Here is a 19,852-nt window from a genome sequence, read left to right as displayed (position 1 = left end):
CTTTCATAAGCTAAACACATGATGCTCTTGCATTTGTCAGGGCCACCTTGCTAGTCACATATGAAAGCCGCATGATTAAAAGAAGTCTGTAAATATTCTAAAAGCATACTTTCTTGAGTTGAAGCAAATTTCATTCAGCATGCTTTAGATCAAAGTAAACTTCACCGAGCACCGTCAACAAATACCGAAAGCAAAATATACTTCATACGGATGTATATTCTAAAATCACTGTGCTTAAGTAATTAATTTATATTCTTTAAATAAGTACTCCCTCCATTCCTAAATATAAGTCTTTTTAGAGATTTAAACATGGACTATATACTGATGTATATAGACGTAGTTTAGAGTGTAGATTCACTCATTTTGCTACGTATAAAGTCATATTAAAATCTCTAAAAAAATTAATATTTAGGAACGGAAGGAGTAGTAATAAGTATTTATCGCAAGGTAAACATCTAAGAGTGATTACTGGGAGCTCTCAAACCTCACCTACATTGATTCTTTTGTACTCCCTCCAGTCCTTTTTATTCCGCATATAAGTTTTGTCCGAAGTCAAAGTACCTCTACTTTGACCAAACTTACAGAAAAATTATTAACATTTACAATGCTAAACCAATATAGTTAGATTCACTATGAAATGTAGTTTCATAGTATATAAATTTGGTACTGTAGATGTTGATACTTTTTTAATATAATTTTGGCCAAACTTTGTAAAGTTTGACTTGACACAAATTTAATACGTGAAGTAAAAAGGAGCGGAGGGAGTAATGTACTAGAAAACTTCTGCGTTGGGGTTAGCGTAATTTGGAAACCGGCCGAGCATTGGTTTAATATCTCTACTCCTATAAAAGACTCAGTTGATGATGATGGTGCGTCTGTCATCCATTATTTCTGAACATTAGATTCGCATCTAACAACTATGAGATAAGTTGTGACTTTTTTGCAATAATAACCCACTTTTTTGCTTCAATTTGCAGAAAATCTTTAGTATCTTGAAACCAACCATATCCTCAGCCTGAGGAATATATTTTGAGTGAAACAATTTTTAGTGATATGTGTATATCAAAACTAGAGTGTTTTCTTTTCAAGTTTGTGAACAAGTATTATTTTACTTTTGATCCGTTGCAACGCATGGTCATATTGATAGTAAAAAGAAGAAAAAACCTCCACACAAATGAAAAATGTTCCACTGGCTGTCGCTGCAAGGCTGCAAAGTCCGCCCACGTCTCTCCTCGTGTTGACGTTGACTTTGACTTGTGCACGCGCTTCTTGCGACTTACTTCGTCTCGACTCTCAGGCGGAGATCTGCAACGCTGCCACAGCAAGCACTAACCTGCGACGGGCAACATGGCGTCGCAGCCGCCGGGAACCGACGACTCCATTGCCGACCTCGGCCTCCGGAGGCTGGAGGCCGCCGATGAGGCCGTAAGGAGGTGGGCATCTCGGGGCGCGGCCGTCGAGGACAGCCACGGCGTCGTCTCCTACTCGGCTGGTCTTGTGGCGGCGGTCAAGGACCTCATCTCCCTCTGCTCAGGTGGTGGCGGCCTCTACGCCCGACGCGCCGAAATCGCCTTACAGGTAAACCTAACTGTCCAGCCTCACTTCTGGTAGTAGTAGATTCATGTAGGAGTATCATTATTCATTGATATCTGAATCTGACGCTCAATTTGGCAAATCGAGTATAGCTTCTGAAGGTAGAAAGTTCAGAATTGGGAGTAGTATTCTTGTTTCAGCAAATGTTGTGTTGTATGAGAAAATTACAGTAATGGAGAGACATCTCTCAAACATATAAATCTTGAAAAGTAGTTGTGAGATGGGGAAAGCAAATCTGAGAAGAAAATTACTACATGACGCAGCATAAAACTATGATGTAACAATGATTCAAATACAAATAAAAAATAACTCGGAAAGAAATGTAGTTTTGTTAGATGACAATATTATCCATGACATATTTTTCTCCAGATTTTGTAAGAGCTTTCAAAGATGTGAACCGGGATCTGATTGCGTGCACCGGTGCACAAGAAGCCCCTGCACACTGAGGCATCTCCCTAACTGGAATTGTCTGCTCCATTTTAACATATATGTTCTTCAATCTGTAGGGTTGATTTTAATACTTCCAGTGCTACTAGCAGATATTATGATTTGAACATATGACGAATTCTTGTTCACAGCGACTTCTTTAACAACATACTATATTATCGGTCAGGCAGTTGACCTAACACATCTATTTTTCTCAATGCCACAATCTCACTAATTGAGTATTTCCCTAGAAACTAACCTACCACACTTATATCTTCAAGCTCATAAAACTATGCTAATTCAGCAAAATTTGGTCATGTGCGAGTTATCCAGGAAGTACTTGAATTAACCGCTTAGTTCTCCTGCAGGCTGCCATGGTACACCTTGAGGATCACTTCCGCCAAGTTCTCAATTCGGGCACATATTTACACCCCCCTAGCAGTCTCCAAGAATCACTGCACGAGTGCATTGCCCCCTTTATATGATCCTTCTCGTTTTCATCAATCCCCACTTTGGAAGATCTCAGCATCTCCTCATTTTCCACAAGTCCTAGTGGTGAGAGCCGAAGTTATGGTACTGGATATAGCAGAGGTCCTGTGTACATGGAGAAAGTACACATGTATCTGATTGACCCTGAAGCTTCAATCTTGCTAAAGGAGATTGCTGAGCTTATGATCCTTGTTGGCCATGCACCAAACATATGTCGTGATTACGGAGAAACACGCCACCACATGTTAATGCAATTCCTTTCTTTGCTCAGTGTTCAGATTGAGCAAAAAAGCTACAACAACCCAGCAGCAACAACTACTAACGGTGCATGCAGCATGCAGCTTTATGAGAAGAATCAGAAAATGTGGATCCAAGCACTCAAAGTCTTTGTCAGCACAGTCCTCCCTGAAGAACGCAACTCTTGCGCTCAGATTTTCGGATGTGATCGTAAGGTGGAGGAAGATTGTTTTGCCAGAGCCACCACGCGGTGTACTGGACAATTGCTCGCAGTTGGAAGTATGATGACAAATGTCAAAGTGTATGACCAGCAACATCATAAAGTACCCCTACTTCTACAGATGCATGAGGAATTGATAAAGCTTCAACGAAGTATAAATGTCCTCTTGTCTGGTGATGCCAAGGGTGTGATCAGTGAGCAGGCCAGTATGCTTCTCGATAAGCTTGGGGAAGAAGCATCAAGTCTCCTTATGGAGTTCCTGAATGTATGTTCTAACCCTAAACCATGCCAAAATATAGTACTTGATGGAGATATCCTGCCATTGACACGACATGTCATGGGTTTTGTCGAACAACTCACTGAGTGCAGTGACACGGTCAATCTTATCTTACTACCCATTCTGGAGGAGGAGGAGGAGGGCGCAGAGATAACCAAGAGTCCTTGGGAATGCTATGTGCGCATTCTGCTCGCACGCTTGCAGCTGAAGTTTGAGGAGAACGCTGAATCTTACAAGGACGAGCGCCTGAGGTACATTTTCCTGATGAATAATGCAATGCATGTGCTTAAAGGCTTAGGGTCTTCCGATCTGAGTATGTCCATGGGGAACGACAACCACCAACAGCTTGTCGTACGGGTAGAACAGTATGGGACAGCTTACCTTCGAGCATCATGGACTGGAGCTCTGTCTCACTTGAGTGATCACGCCGTGAGTGATTATGATGTGCTTTTCAGGCCAGGATTTCTCTGTCATTGGATGAGAAAAGGCATAAAGAATTTCAATTCGGCATTCGGAGAAATAACCAGGGTCCAAACAACATGGAAAGTGCCCGATCCTCAACTTAGACAACACTTACGGTTAATTATATTGCAGCAAGTTCTTACCGCTTATCGCACATATTTAGAAAGGTACGGCTGCTATCTGGGGAATAATGAAAGCGAGTATGTAAAGTATACTCCTGACGAGATAGAGAATGATGTTTTAGACTTGTTTGAAGGTTAACAAGGGTCAGCGGTAAGTAGCAGACACACAAATGGAGTACTAGCGTACATGTACATCTGTAATATATTTTGTGCTTATATATTGATCAATGATTCAGATTTCAGAGAGCAGTAGGCACGGACAACTGTCTATACTGGTGTGGTGTCTACATACTGCACCGACACATCATGAGGATCAAAATTTTGTTGTACAAACCCTGTTGTGTTGATATTGGCCAATAGCCGAACTTGCGAATAAAGCACTCCACATATCTCTCCCTTCTCGCCCCACCATCTCACTTTTGCTCTTTTATAATTGGATCTCTCATGTGTTGGATTTCTGGTTTCCTGAGTTCAGATAGGTTACATAGTACATGATTGCATTATTTGGGTACCCTTCACTGTTCTGTTATCAACTCGCAAGTTGCACAGACTGCCACTTTGTTGCACATTTGACGTTTAATCAGCTCATTCCATGCATATAATTTTGTACCACCGAGCACTCATGTGCTTGTTTGCAGGCTCCTTCATTCCTTACTTTCATGCCTATTATCATTCCAATGCCGCAGCTCACACCGGCCCAACATGGTCTGCTCGCCCAAACATCACAGTTTATCCTACAGAACAACAGAATATACAGCAACAAAAACAACAGAACACAAAAATAAAATTATTCCAATCATTTACATAACTATATACAATCAATATCCCAAATATACATACTGCTCACAAATTACAAGTAGATTCATACCGAAAACAGAAGCAGTGGCAATAAGTTTTGAAAAGCACTACAGGTAACAGGAAGAGCAATAGAACAGTCACATTGAAACACCATCTTTGGTAGTATATATGCACAGGCACAAACATCAGCAACTTGAGCCAAGGGCGCACTCCGAAATCTGTCTACCTGCCTTCCAGTTCAGTATAGGTCAAGTGGTTCCCTGATTCGGTATCCTTGTCGTCGGCAGGAGCTCTTCCGACGAAGAACGCGGCACGCTTCGGAGCGGGAAGTTCGACGTCGCCACACAGCATCCTGAGCACGAGAGGCATGGCCGGCCTGTCGCCCGGCAGCTCCTGCACGCACAGGAGACCCACCTGGATGCACCTCCAGACCTCGTCCTTAGAGTATGTGGTGCCCATCAGCGCGTCGATGAGCTCTGAGGGTCTGCCTTCCTGCCACAGCGTCCATGCCTGAAATTTGGAGCCAAGCAAGAATGATGGAATGCATGATGAAATGATTATTAATAAGTTGTTCAACAGCAAAATGGTAGATTGGAGAAGACAGTGCAGGCTGTCGTACGTGGCCCACGAGGTTCATTGACCACTCGTGATCAATGAGGGAGCTGTTCCTACGGCCACACACAATCTCCAGGATCAACACGCCGAAACTGAAGACGTCGGATTTCTCGGAGAATTTTCCCTCCATCGCGTACTCCGGGGCGATATAGCCACTGCATTTCCACAGATTTTAGAACATTAGCCTGCAGCCAGGGAACTTCTTGTACCGCCGAATTGTCAACTAGTGGGCCCAATTTAATTCTAAAAGGTGTGCAGGCATTAATGGTGCAAGTCAAAATTATCATCCAATTTTGAGAAGCAGGTCATGACAATTCGGCTTATATTATAGACTTTCCTGTTCAATTTATTCTTCTGTGAGGCCCTATCCATTTGTATTTTGTACTGAGTGAAAATCTGCTTCAGAAACTTGTAGTGAGTGAACAAAAGGGAAAAAGCAGCCTTACTAGGTTCCAACGATTCGGTGAGTAAGGGCTTGACGTTGATATTCACCGAAAATTCTCGCCATGCCGAAGTCAGATATCTTGGGGATGAAATCATCATCAAGCAGAACATTGCTCGCTTTCAGGTCCCTATGGATAATTCTCAGCGTGGAATCCTGATGAAGGTACAGTAACCCTTTCCCTATCCCCTGAATGATATTGTACCGCAATTTCCAACCCAACACTGATCTCTTAGTTTCATCTGATAAAAAATTGCCATCAAGCAGACAAGTTCAGTTACAGGCTCACTGCTATCAGATTCACACCGTTCATCTGATAAATTTAGCTTACCAAAGATGAAAGAGTCAAGGCTGTTGTTAGGCATGTATTCATACACCAGCATCTTCTCTTCTCCATGAACACAGCAACCAAAAAGCCTAACCAAGTTTCGGTGCTGCAGTTTGGACAGAACAGTCACCTCGTTCTTGAACTCTTCTGATCCCTGACTGGAGCTGTTCGACAGCCTCTTGATAGCGATTTCCTGGCCATCTGGTAGTCTCCCCTGAAAGTATGAAATCAGAGCTCGATGACATTGCTGGAACAAGAGATGTGGAAGTTTGAATAACCCTACCTTGTAAACTGGACCAAATCCACCAGCGCCAAGCTTGTCGTTGAAATTGTTTGTTGCTGAAAGAACTGTGCTGAACTCAATCAAAGGTGAGCTCAGAACTGCTCCTTTCAGTGAATTGCTTTCAAATGCGTTTTCGTCTGCAAATGGTTTAGCTTCTTCAATGGCCCCTTGTGGCCTTCCTTGTATTCTCCTTGTGCCTGCAGTTTGGCCGAAAGATTGATGTGAAACAATTGATAGCTATTTATGCAAATCGAACTGTTCACTGTTGGTCAGGAGAAAAAGAAGCGTAATATGTAAACGAAAATCATTCAGACACATGAAAGAATGAATTTAGAACCCATTGATCACCTATTTTCTTGATGATGAACCTCGACACGCATCCAACTACGCAGAAAACCATGTTGCTAATCGGGAATTCCGTTCGTACCCCACAATCTAATCAGTATGGCCTTTATAGCTCGCATAGTGGGATACAAGTCAGGGAGGAAATTGCGCGGTTTTGCGAGCCAAGGCGTTGACAATGCACAATTTTCCCCATCAGAAGCAGTTAGTCAACTAGATGTGGGTGGCGTGATGATTAAAAAACTGTCAGCTCTACATGACCATGGACATGATAGACTTTGCTTGCTTGACACCTCCCATCCGGTCCAACTTCTCGGGTGAGCGCCGCACTTGTCTATGGCATCACTATTTAATTACTGCAGGATAAACTGCCTGCCCATGCCACCTGCAAACACGCGGTTTCTGAAGATGTACTTATACACGTAATAAGAGAGGGTTGAATGGCACTGGTTGGTTAAGAAGATGATTCGACGGGGACAAAGGCATACAAAATTAACTGCAAACGATTAGTCCTGGATCACTCCAGTCAAACGTGCAAATCTGTATATCTTGTAGCTGTCGAAATATATTGCCCCCCTCTCTCCACCAGTTAGGACTTTTGAAGCAACTAGCTGGAGCATAAATTCAATACGGTATCCGAGCCAAGAGGTCTTGAGTTCGAGACTCTGCCAACGCAGTATTAAAAAAAGATTCTACGGCCTACATAAATCCCACGTCTAAGGACTAAATAAGCCTACTAGCATTCTTGTCACCCTTGATATGCCGCGACGAAGAGCTGGCGAGTGGTCGCGGTTACACGCGGCGGATTCCTCCCGTTCATCGCTGGCGAGATACTCGTCGCCAGACAGGAGGCCTCGGTGCTGCCCGTTGCCCACCATCACCTCCCCTCGACCTAGCACAGCGGGCATCGGGCATGGTCTAGTGTATGGCCTAGTGTAGGATGACCCGGGTGGGCGAGGGCAGCCCGAGACGAGTTCAAACGCTATGTCTCCCTTATACTGAGGGTATCATCCGTCTCGCTGAAGCTTTCTCAACATGGGCGAAGCCAGGATAAAACATCGCTGGGGTCAATACAAACAAGTAGCAGTAATGTATCCTCTAAAAAAATGGCAATAATATATGGCTAAAAATGTGTAACTCGTATATTAAGTAACATGTCTATAATGTTTTTTAGTAACCTCACATAAATAAGAAACCATAGTTGCCAATGGATCATAACAAAATAATGTTGGATTATAGATGGGCTTAGGCCCCTGGTTAATCTCTAAGGCCCACTAGGTGCATGTCAAGTGGTGAGAAGTTTTCGTACCATATTGCTATTGTAAGAAGAGTGAGATCCCTTTATAAGGGCTGCTCTACCACATGTCATTGGGAGCTTGGGAAGAGGAGTTGTACACGCGCTTTTCTCCTCCTCCGCCGCATGCCTCGCCACGACACGCGCGCGCCGCAGGTTACAGGAATGAGCCGAGCCAAAGCTTATTTTCACCGGTCAAGAACGGTTAATTAATCCGAGATTAATTAATGAGTCGTTAACAGATGCGCCACTATCCGAGACGTTGGACCGTGGGCTGTTTGTGTTCCTGGGATGCGTCGACCCCCTTCACGGGTGTGTGACCCCTTCTCCGGGAAAGACGACTCCCTTCCCGGGGTGCGTCGACTCGGTCATGGGCCTAAGCCCAGGCCCATGACTCCCTATCCGACGGACTATATAAGAATGTTGGAAATACGCCCTAGAGGCAATAATAAATGGTTATTATTATATTTCTTTGTTCATGATAATTGTCTATTTCATGCTATAATTGTGTTATCCGGAAATCGTAATACATGTGCGAATACATAGACCTCAACGTGTCCCTAGTGAGCCTCTAGTTGACTAGCTCGTTGATCAACAGATAGTCATGGTTTCCTGACTATGGACATTGGATGTCATTGATAACGGGATCACATCATTAGGAGAATGATGTGATGGACAAGACCCAATCCTAAGCATAGCTCAAAGATCGTGTAGTTCGTTTGCTAGAGCTTTTCCAATGTCAAGTATCTTTTCCTTAGACCATGAGATCGTGTAACTCCCGGATACCGTAGGAGTGCTTTGGGTGTGCCAAACGTCACAACGTAACTGGGTGACTATAAAGGTACACTACGGGTATCTCTGAAAGTGTCTGTTGGGTTGACACGGATCGAGACTGGGATTTGTCACTCCGTATGACGGAGAGGTATCTCTGGGCCCACTCGGTAATGCATCATCATAATGAGCTCAGTGTGACTAAGGAGTTAGCCACGGGATCATGCATTATGGTACGAGTAAAGAGACTTGCCGGTAACGAGATTGAACAAGGTATTGGGATACCGACGATCGAATCTCGGGCAAGTAACATACCGATTGACAAAGGGAATTGTATACGGGATTGATTGAATCCTCGACATCGTGGTTCATCCGATGAGATCATCGTGGAACATGTGGGAGCCAACATGGGTATCCAGATCCCGCTGTTGGTTATTGACCGGAGAGGCGTCTCGGTCATGTCTGCATGTCTCCCGAACCCGTAGGGTCTACACACTTAAGGTTCGGTGACGCTAGGGTTGTAGAGATATTAGTATGCGGAAACCCGAAAGTTGTTCGGAGTCCCGGATGAGATCCCGGACGTCACGAGGAGTTCCGGAATGGTCCGGAGGTGAAGAATTATATATGGGAAGTCCAGTTTCGGCCATCGGGAAAGTTTCGGGGGTTATCGGTATTGTACCGGGACCACCGGAAGGGTCCCGGGGGTCCACCGAGTGGGGCCACCTATCCCGGAGGGCCCCATGGGCTGAAGTGGGAAGGGAACCAGCCCTTAGTGGGCTGGGGCGCCCCCCTTGGGCCTCCCCCTGCGCCTAGGGTTGGAAACCCTAGGGGTGGGCGGCGCCCCACTTGGCTTGGGGAGGGGGGGAAGCCACCCCCCTTCCCCCTTGGCCGCCGCCCCCCCCCCCCATGTAGGTGGGTTCCAGGGCTGGCGCCCCCCCTCCAGGGGACCTATATATAGTGGGGGGAGGGAGGGCAGCAACACCACAGCCCCTGGCGCCTCCCTCTCCCTCCCGTGACACCTCTCTCTCCCGTTTGTGCTTGGCGAAGCCCTGCCGGGAACCCCGCTACTTCCACCACCACGCCGTCGTGCTCCTGGATCTCCATCAACCTCTCCTTCCCCCTTGCTGGATCAAGAAGGAGGAGACGTCGCTGCTCCGTACGTGTGTTGAACGCGGAGGTGCCGTCCGTTCGGCACTCGGTCATCGGTGATTTGGATCACGGCGAGTACGACTCCATCAACCCCGTTCATTAGAACGCTTCCGCTCGCGATCTACAAGGGTATGTAGATGCACTCCTTTCCCCTCGTTGCTAGTATACTCCATAGATGGATCTTGGTGATGCGTAGGAAATTTTAAAATTCTGCTACGATCCCCAACAGTGGCATCATGAGCCAGGCCTATGCGTAGTTACTATGCACGAGTAGAACACAAAGCAGTTGTGGGCGTAGATGTTGTCAATTTTCTTGCCACTACTAGTCTTATCTTGTTTCGGCGGCATTGTGGGATGAAGCGGCCCGGACCGACCTTACACGTACGCTTACGTGAGACAGGTTCCACCGACTGACATGCACTAGTTGCATAAGGTGGCTAGCGGGTGTCTGTCTCTCCCACTTTAGTCGGAACGGATTCAATGAAAAGGGTCCTTATGAAGGGTAAATAGAAATTGGCATATCACGTTGTGGTTTTACGTAGGTAAGAAACGTTCTTGCTAGAAACCTATAGAAGCCACGTAAAAACTTGCAACAACAATTAGAGGACGTCTAACTTGTTTTTGCAGCATGTGCTATGTGATGTGATATGGCCAGAAGATGTGATGAATGATATATGTGATGTATGAGATTGATCATATTCTTGTAATAGGAATCACGACTTGCATGTCGATGAGTATGACAACCGGCAGGAGCCATAGGAGTTGTCTTTATTTTTTTGTATGACCTGCGTGTCATTGAATAACGCCATGTAAATTACTTTACTTTATTGCTAAACGCGTTAGCCATAGAAGTAGAAGTAATCGTTGGCGTGACAACTTCATGAAGACACAATGATGGAGATCATGATGATGGAGATCATGGTGTCATGCCGGTGACGAAGATGATCATGGCGCCCCGAAGATGGAGATCAAAGGAGCAAAATGATATTGGCCATATCATGTCACTATTTGATTGCATGTGATGTTTATCATGTTTTGCATCTTATTTGCTTAGAATGACGGTAGTAAGTAAGATGATCCCTTATAATAATTTCAAGAAAGTGTTCCCCCTAACTGTGCACCGTTGCGAAGGTTCGTTGTTTCGAAGCACCACGTGATGATCGGGTGTGATAGATTCTAACGTTCGCATACAACGGGTGTTGACGAGCCTAGCATGTACAGACATGGCCTCGGAACACACGCAATACACTTAGGTTGACTTGACGAGCCTAGCATGTACAGACATGGCCTCGGAACACGGAGGACCGAAAGGTCGAGCATGAGTCGTATAGAAGATACGATCAACATGGAGATGTTCACCGATCTTGACTAGTCCGTCTCACGTGATGATCGGACACGGCCTAGTTAACTCGGATCATGTTTCACTTAGATGACTAGAGGGATGTCTATCTGAGTGGGAGTTCATTGAATAATTTGAATAGATGAACTTAATTATCATGAACTTAGTCTAAAATCTTTACAATATGTCTTGTAGATCAAATGGCCCACGTTGTCCTCAACTTCAACGCGTTCCTAAAGAAAACCAAGCTGAAAGATGATGGCAGCAACTATACGGACTAGGTCCGGAACCTGAGGATCATCCTCATAGCTGCCAAGAAAGATTATGTCCTAGAAGCACCGCTAGGTGAAGCACCAATCCCAGAGAACCAAGACATTATGAACGCTTGGCAATCACGTGCTGATGATTACTCCCTCGTTCAGTGCGGCATGCTTTACAGCTTAGAACTGGGTCTCCAAAAGCGTTTTGAGAAACATGGAGCATATGAGATGTTCGAAGAGCTGAAAATGGTTTTCCAAGCTCATGCCCGGGTCGAGAGATATGAAGTCTCCGACAAGTTCTTCAGCTGTAAAATGGAGGAAAATAGTTCTGTTAGTGAGCACATACTCAGAATGTCCGGGTTACACAACCGCTTGTCTCAGCTGGGAGTTAATCTCCCGGATGACGCGGTCATTGACAGAATCCTTCAGTCGCTTCCACCAAGCTACAAGAGCTTTGTGATGAACTTCAATATGCAGGGGATGGAAAAGACCATTCCTGAGGTATATTCAATGCTGAAATCAGCGGAGGTGGAGATCAGAAAAGAACATCAAGTGTTGATGGTGAATAAAACCACTAAGTTCAAGAAGGGAAAGGGTAAGAAGAACTTCAAGAAGGACGGCAAGGGAGTTGCCGGGAAGAAGCCAAGGAATGGACCCAAGCCTGAGACTGAGTGCTTTTATTGCAAGGGAAGTGGTCACTGGAAGCGGAACTGCCCCAAATACTTAGCGGACAAGAAGGCCGGCAACACCAAAGGTATATGTGATATACATGTAATTGATGTGTACCTTACCAGTACTCGTAGTAGCTCCTGGGTATTTGATACCGGTGCGGTTGCTCATATTTGTAACTCAAAACAGGAACTGCGGAATAAACGGAGACTGGCGAAGGACGAGGTGACGATGCGCGTCGGGAATGGTTCCAAGGTCGATTTGATCGCCGTCGGCACGCTACCTCTGCATCTACCTACGGGATTAGTTTTAAACCTCAATAATTGTTATTTAGTGCCAGCTTTGAGCATGAACATTGTATCTGGATCTCGTTTAATTCGAGATGGCTACTCATTTAAATCCGAGAATAATGGTTGTTCTATTTATTTGAGAGATATGTTTTATGGTCATGCCCCGCTGGTCAATGGTTTATTCTTGATGAATCTCGAACGTGATGTTACACATATTCATAGTGTGAATACCAAAAGTTGTAAAGTTGATAACGATAGTCCCACATACTTGTGGCACTGCCGCCTTGGTCACATTGGTGTCAAGCGCATGAAGAAGCTCCATGCAGATGGACTTTTGGAGTCTCTTGATTACGAATCATTTGACACGTGCGAACCATGCCTCATGGGTAAGATGACCAAGACTCCGTTCTCCGGAACAATGGAGCAAGCATCCAACTTACTGGAAATCATACATACCGATGTGTGCGGTCCAATGAGTGTTGAGGCTCGCGGAGGATATCGTTATGTTCTCACTCTCACATGATGACTTAAGTAGATATGGGTATGTCTACCTAATGAAACACAAGTCTGAAACCTTTGAAAAGTTCAAGGAATTTCAGAGTGAGGTTGAGAATCAACGTGACAGGAAAATAAAATTCTTATGATCAGATCGTGGTGGAGAATATTTAAGTCACGAATTTGGTACACACTTAAGGAAATGTGGAATCGTTTCACAACTCACGCCGCCTAGAACACCTCAGCGAAATGGTGTGTCCGAACGTCGTAATCGCACTCTATTAGATATGGTGCGATCTATGATGTCTCTTACCGATCTACCGCTCTCATTTTGGGGCTATGCTTTAGAGACTGCCGCATTCACATTAAATAGGGCTCCGTCGAAATCCGTTGAGACGACACCGTATGAATTATGGTTTGGGAAGAAACCTAAGCTGTCGTTTCTAAAAGTTTGGGGATGCGATGCTTATGTCAAGAAACTTCAACCTGAAAAGCTCGAACCCAAGTCGGAAAAATGCGTCTTCATAGGATACCCTAAGGAAACCATTGGGTATACCTTCTACCTCAGATCCGAAGGCAAAATCTTTGTTGCCAAGAATGGGTCCTTTCTGGAGAAAGAGTTTCTCTCGAAAGAATTAAGTGGGAGGAAAGTGGAACTTGATGAGGTGATAGTCACCCCTTCCGAACCGGAAAGTAGCGCAGCGCGGGAAGATGTTCCTGTGGTGCCTACACCGACTGGGGAGGAAGTTAATGATGATGATCATGAAGCTTCGGATCAAGTTACTGCTGAACTTCGTAGGTCCACAAGGACACGTTCCGCACCAGAGTGGTACAGCAACCCTGTCCTGGAAATCATGTTGTTAGACAACGGTGAACCTTCGAACTATGAAGAAGCGATGGCGGGCCCGGATTTCGACAAATGGCTAGAAGCCATGAAATCCGAGATAGGATCCATGTATGAAAACGAAGTATGGACTTTGACCGACTTGCCCGATGATCGGCGAGCCATAGAAAATAAATGGATCTTTAAGAAGAAGACAGACGCGGATGGTAATGTGACCATCTATAAGGCTCGACTTGTCGCTAAGGGTTATCGACAAGTTCAAGGGGTTGACTACGATGAGACTTTCTCACCCGTAGCGAAGCTGAAGTCCGTCCGAATCATGTTAGCAATTGCCGCATTCTATGATTATGAGATATGGCAAATGGACGTCAAAACGGCATTACTTAATGGCTTCCTTAAGGAAGAATTGTATATGGTGCAGCCGGAAGGTTTTGTCGATCCTAAGAATGCTGACAAAGTATGCAAGCTCCAGCGCTCAATCTATGGGCTGGTGCAAGCATCTCGGAGTTGGAACATTCGCTTTGATGAGATGATCAAAGCGTTTGGGTTCACACAGACTTGTGGAGAAGCCTGTGTTTACAAGAAAGTGAGTGGGAGCTCTGTAGCATTTCTCTTATTATATGTGGATGACATACTATTGATGGGAAATGATATATAATTCTTGGAAAGTATAAAGGCCTATTTGAATAAGTGTTTTTCAATGAAGGACCTTGGAGAAGCTGCTTATATATTAGGCATCGAGATTTATAGAGATAGATCAAGACGCCTCATTGGTCTTTCACAAAGTACATACCTTGACAAGATATTGAAGAAGTTCAATATGGATCAGTCCAAGAAGGGGTTCTTGCCTGTATTGCAAGGTGTGCAATTGAGCACGGCTCAATGCCCGACCACGGCAGAAGATAGAGAAAAGATGAGTGTCATCCCCTATGCCTCGGCCATAGGGTCTATTATGTATGCCATGCTGTGTACCAGACCTGATGTAAACCTTGCCGTAAGTTTGGTAGGAAGGTACCAAAGTAATCCCGGCATGGAACACTGGACAGCGGTCAAGAATATCCTGAAGTACCTGAAGAGGACTAAGGATATGTTTCTCGTTTATGGAGGTGACGAAGAGCTCGTCGTAAAGGGTTACGTCGACGCTAGCTTCGACACAGATCTAGATGACTCGAAGTCACAAACCGGATACGTGTATATTTTGAATGGAGGAGCAGTAAGCTGGTGCAGTTGCAAGCAAAGCGTCGTGGTAGGATCTACATGTGAAGCGGAGTACATGGCATCCTCAGAGGCAGCGCAAGAAGCAATCTGGATGAAGGAGTTCATTACCGACCTAGGGGTGATTCCCAATGCGTCGGGCCCGATGACTCTCTTCTGTGACAACACTGGAGCTATTGCCCTTGCCAAGGAGCCCAGGTTTCACAGGAAGACCAGGCATATCAAGCGTCGCTTCAACTCCATTCGTGAAAGTGTTCAAAATGGAGACATAGATATTTGTAAAGTACATACGGACCTGAATGTGGCAGATCCGTTGACTAAACCTCTCCCTAGAGCAAAACATGATCAACACCAGGACGCTATGGGTGTTCGATTCATCACAATGTAACTAGATTATTGACTCTAGTGCAAGTGGGAGACTGTTGGAAATATGTCCTAGAGGCAATAATAAATGGTTATTATTATATTTCTTTGTTCATGATAATTGTCTATTGTTCATGCTATAATTGTGTTATCCGGAAATCGTAATACATGCGTGAATACATAGACCTCAACATGTCCCTAGTGAGCCTCTAGTTGACTAGCTCGTTGATCAACAGATAGTCATGGTTTCCTGACTATGGACATTGGATGTCATTGATAACGGGATCACATCATTAGGAGAATGATGTGATGGACAAGACCCAATCCTAAGCATAGCTCAAAGATCGTGTAGTTCGTTTTCTAGAGCTTTTCCAATGTCAAGTATCTTTTCCTTAGACCATGAGATCGTGTAACTCCCGGATACCGTAGGAGTGCTTTGGGTGTGCCAAACGTCACAACGTAACTGGGTGACTATAAAGGTACACTATGGGTATCTCTGAAAGTGTCTGTTGGGTTGACACGGATTGAGACTGGGATTTGTCACTCCGTATGACGGAGAGGTATCTCTGGGCCCACTCGGTAATGCATCATCATAATGAGCTCAATGTGACTAAGGAGTTAGCCACGGGATCATGCATTACGGTACGAGTAAAGAGACTTGCCGGTAACGAGATTGAACAAGGTATTGGGATACCGACGATCGAATCTCGGGCAAGTAACATACCGATTGACAAAGGGAATTGTATACGGGATTGATTGAATCCTCGACGTCGTGGTTCATCCGATGAGATCATCGTGGAAAATGTGGGAGCCAACATGGGTATCCAGATCCCGCTGTTGGTTATTGACCGGAGAGGCGTCTCGGTCATGTCTACATGTCTCCCAAACCCGTAGGGTCTACACACTTAAGGTTTGGTGACGCTAGGGTTGTAGAGATATTAGTATGCGGAAACCCGAAAGTTGTTCGGAGTCCCGGATGAGATCCCGGACGTCACGAGGAGTTCCGGAATGGTCCGGAGGTGAAGAATTATATATGGGAAGTCCAGTTTCGGCCATCGGGAAAGTTTCGGGGGTTATCGGTATTGTACCGGGACCACCGGAAGGGTCCCGGGGGTCCACCGGGTGGGGCCACCTATCCCGGAGGGCCCCATGGGCTGAAGTGGGAAGGGAACCAGCCCTTAGTGGGCTGGGGCGCCCCCCTTGGGCCTCCCCCTACGCCTAGGGTTGGAAACCCTAGGGGTGGGGGCGCCCCACTTGGCTTGGGGGGGGGGAAGCCACCCCCCTTCCCCCTTGGCCGCCGCCCCCCCATGTAGATGGGTTCCAAGGCTGGCGCCCCCCCTCCAGGGGGCCTATATATAGTGGGGGGAGGGAGGGCAGCAACACCACAGCCCCTGGCGCCTCCCTCTCCCTCCCGTGACACCTCTCTCTCCCGTTTGTGCTTGGCGAAGCCCTGCCGGGAACCCCGCTACTTCCACCACCACGCCGTCGTGCTGCTGGATCTCCATCAACCTCTCCTTCCCCCTTGCTGGATCAACAAGGAGGAGACGTCGCTGCTCCGTACGTGTGTTGAACGCGGAGGTGCCGTCCGTTCGGCACTCGGTCATCGGTGATTTGGATCACGGCGAGTACGACTCCATCAACCCCATTCATTAGAACGCTTCCGCTCGCGATCTACAAGGGTATGTAGATGCACTCCTTTCCCCTCATTGCTAGTATACTCCATAGATGGATCTTGGTGATGCGTAGGAAATTTTAAAATTCTGCTACGATCCCCAACAAAGAAGGCACCGGCCAGTGGAGTGACCCAGGTCGCTCACTCCCTCTTACACAACCCTAACCGTCATCTACTGTTTCTCCCACCGTGCTGCTTCTGGCGATCCACCCCGACGACCGCGTGCACGGTTGGTCGGGAGAGCAGGTGCCTCCGGAAACCTGTCGTTCGAGATCCTGCTCGGGAGAACGGCAATAAGGTTTTTGGGGAGCGTCTTGACGCGAGTGCTCCCAATTTGGCCCTGTCTTCGTCCTCCTCTGGTTCCACTACTTCCCCTGCATCGACACCCTGGTCGATGACGCTGCCGCCAAGAAGAAGGCCACTGACGATGCTGAGGCTGCTACCGCCGCCGCCATGTTGGCCTGGCCAACCGAAGGGTATGATTCATTCATCCCCTATTTGCTCATTCATGTGCTAGTCGTATATATGTTGTACATAGATGTTTTGGTTCTATGTACTGTATGTGCTCACATCCTTAGGTATCAGTATGAGTTGCATACCGAATTTTCCATGCTTACTGTTAACTCGTGGACTAGTCTAATAGAAAATGTGCTGATATTATCAAAAATCCAAAAATCTTATTATAGATACTTTTTGATGCAAGGCTTTGCCGCTACTCTGAAACCAGAAAATTTTACTAGAACGCATTTTAAGCGTTGGCAGACAAGGACCACCTTGTGGCTGACAGTGATGAACGTGTTCTGGATTGGTGGTGTGCTTCCCGCTGAAACAATTGCCCCTGATCAGGAGAAGGCATTTAGGGAGGCAACCACCATCTTTGTAGGAGCAGTTCTGACTGTAATTGGAGATAAGTTGGTTGACGCATATATTCATATGTGGATTGCCAAATACTTGCGGGATGCGCTCGAAGTTAAGTTCGGCGAACCGATGCTGAAAACAAACTGTATGCCATGGAGTAGTTCCATGATTACAGGATGGTTGATAACCCTTCTGTATTGGACCTGGCTCATGAGCTACAGTGCATGCTAAGGAGCTGGAGCTCCTGAAGTGTGAGTTACTGGACAAGTTTGTCACGTTTTACATTATTGCAAAACTCCCTCCTGGATGGAGGAACTTTGCTACTTCCCCTCAAGCACTTGAGACCTGAATTCTCTGTTGAGGATGTCATCGGTCATCTAAGTGGTGAGCAGAACTTGAGAGCAAAGGACTCACATATGAAAGGGGTAGAGGGTTCTTCTAGTGCCAATGTAGTGCAGAAGAATTTCCACAAGTTCAAGGGAAAGAACACTATCCAGCAGAATACCACTTTCAAGAAGAAGGGTATGAAGAAAGACAAAAAGAGAGATGGTTGCTTTACTTGTGGTTAAGAGAAACATTGGGCAAACAAGTGCCCAAACAAGTAAAAGAAGCCAGTACAGGACTCCAAGTCTATCAATGTGACTATGAGCAACAATGATGGGGCATCTGGGTATGGTAATCTGTTTACCGTACTTTCAATTTGTCAATCCACTAATTCGTGGGTTGATATAGGTGCATATATTTCTGTGTATGCTGATATGTCTATGTTCTCCTCTTACCAGGTCACATGAGACTGCTCCGTCCTAATGGGAAATGGCTCGCATGCTTCTGTTCATGGTGTTGGCACCAGGGGCGGAGACCGGGGAGGGGGCGAGCAGGGGCTAGACCCCTCCCCCCACACGATCGGCCCCCCTTATATAGGTTAACTAACAATTATACTAGTAAGGCCCAAACTCAGTTGTCTTCTGTGTACGTGCCGAAGCCCAAAAAGAGCCCATGCCCCACATTGATTGGTCATTCAGTTGTGAACTGTAACTTGCACGAAGAAACCTAGCGTGCGTCTGCAGTTTGTCTAGATCGACTCCATGTCGCCGCCGTCGTTATTCGAGGCCACCACTCGTCGTGATGCCAGTCACCAGACACCAGATAAGGGCACCACCGCGATGCGACGATGGTGCCGTAGCCATGGGCGCCGTTGCCCCTGCCTCTGCTAATCCTGCCGCAATGTCGACTGCATCCGAGTCTGTTGATCATGGTATTTATTCTTCAAACACTCAAATCTAAAGGTATCATCTACTTTACACTTTTGTTGATGGACTGCCGGCTGCACCCTACTCATCTAATTAATTGGTTCACTTTCATACAAGAAAATTGATAAATTTACTGCATGCGTTCTTTCTTATAATGAGAGATCACTTTCTTTGAACCTTTACATTAATTGTCGCTATATGAAAAGATTGTTTGAGGGAAACTTCTTCCAATTAGATTATCAAATTCTTTGATGAGCTTCATAGTCATGGATCTAAATTTATTAAGTGAAGTGAAGTTTTATAATGCCAAATATACATTTCTATGTGGTTTATATCAATGTGCTGCCCAGACTTGTTTTTCTGTGACATCTTATCGCTTGTGCAAAGCTGCACCTTTTAGCGCGACACTGCATTTGTTTGCCATTGTTGTGTGCTCACACTTGCGACGAAGTAGAGTGAAGTGGAAAAGGTAGCATTAGACCGTGCATTGAACTCCTCTTACTTTAGGCCAATTTTTATCTCTTGTGTGGTTAAGTGGAAAAAAAATTCTTCTTCGGCCCCCTCATGTTCAAATCTTGGCTCCGCCCCTAGTTGGCACGATAGATCTAAAGTTTACTTCGAAAAAGATTGTACAGCATGTCCCCGCCATCAAGAAGAATCTCGTTAGTGGCCTCTTCTATGTAACGAAGGGTTTAAGTTAGTATTTGAGTCCAATAAAGTAGTCGTATCTTGATATGGACTATTTGTTG

General features: G+C 45.7%; 2 protein-coding genes across 3 annotated transcripts; one reads left to right on the top strand and one right to left on the bottom strand.

Moving 5' to 3' along the window:
* Positions 1-1,267: 1,267 nt before the first annotated feature.
* On the top strand, positions 1,268-4,422 carry LOC109740095 (exocyst complex component EXO70A1). Of its 2 annotated transcripts, XM_020299127.3 has the most exons (3): positions 1,268-1,578; positions 2,388-3,977; positions 4,063-4,422. In XM_020299127.3, the coding sequence occupies exon 2, from the start codon at positions 2,622-2,624 to the stop codon at positions 3,963-3,965; it is 1,344 nt and encodes a 447-aa protein (XP_020154716.1). In that variant the 5' UTR covers positions 1,268-1,578; positions 2,388-2,621; the 3' UTR covers positions 3,966-3,977; positions 4,063-4,422. The 2 variants fall into 2 exon arrangements, with proteins under 2 accessions (XP_020154716.1, XP_020154715.2); XM_020299126.3 differs by having other exon boundaries at positions 2,388-4,422.
* Positions 4,423-4,591: 169 nt separating this feature from the next.
* LOC109740094 (G-type lectin S-receptor-like serine/threonine-protein kinase At1g11410) lies at positions 4,592-6,877 on the bottom strand. Its single transcript, XM_020299125.4, has 6 exons — positions 6,641-6,877; positions 6,293-6,489; positions 6,013-6,223; positions 5,686-5,923; positions 5,244-5,394; positions 4,592-5,134 (listed from the first exon to the last, which is right to left on the bottom strand). The coding sequence occupies exons 1-6, from the start codon at positions 6,690-6,692 to the stop codon at positions 4,847-4,849; spliced, it is 1,137 nt and encodes a 378-aa protein (XP_020154714.1). The 5' UTR covers positions 6,693-6,877; the 3' UTR covers positions 4,592-4,846.
* Positions 6,878-19,852: the final 12,975 nt, after the last annotated feature.

This window comes from Aegilops tauschii, chromosome 2 (genome assembly GCF_002575655.3).
Source record: "Aegilops tauschii subsp. strangulata cultivar AL8/78 chromosome 2, Aet v6.0, whole genome shotgun sequence".
NCBI lineage: Eukaryota > Viridiplantae > Streptophyta > Magnoliopsida > Poales > Poaceae > Aegilops > Aegilops tauschii.
Note: the sequence above shows the minus strand (reverse complement) of the source record. Positions and strands in the feature narration are given on the sequence as shown.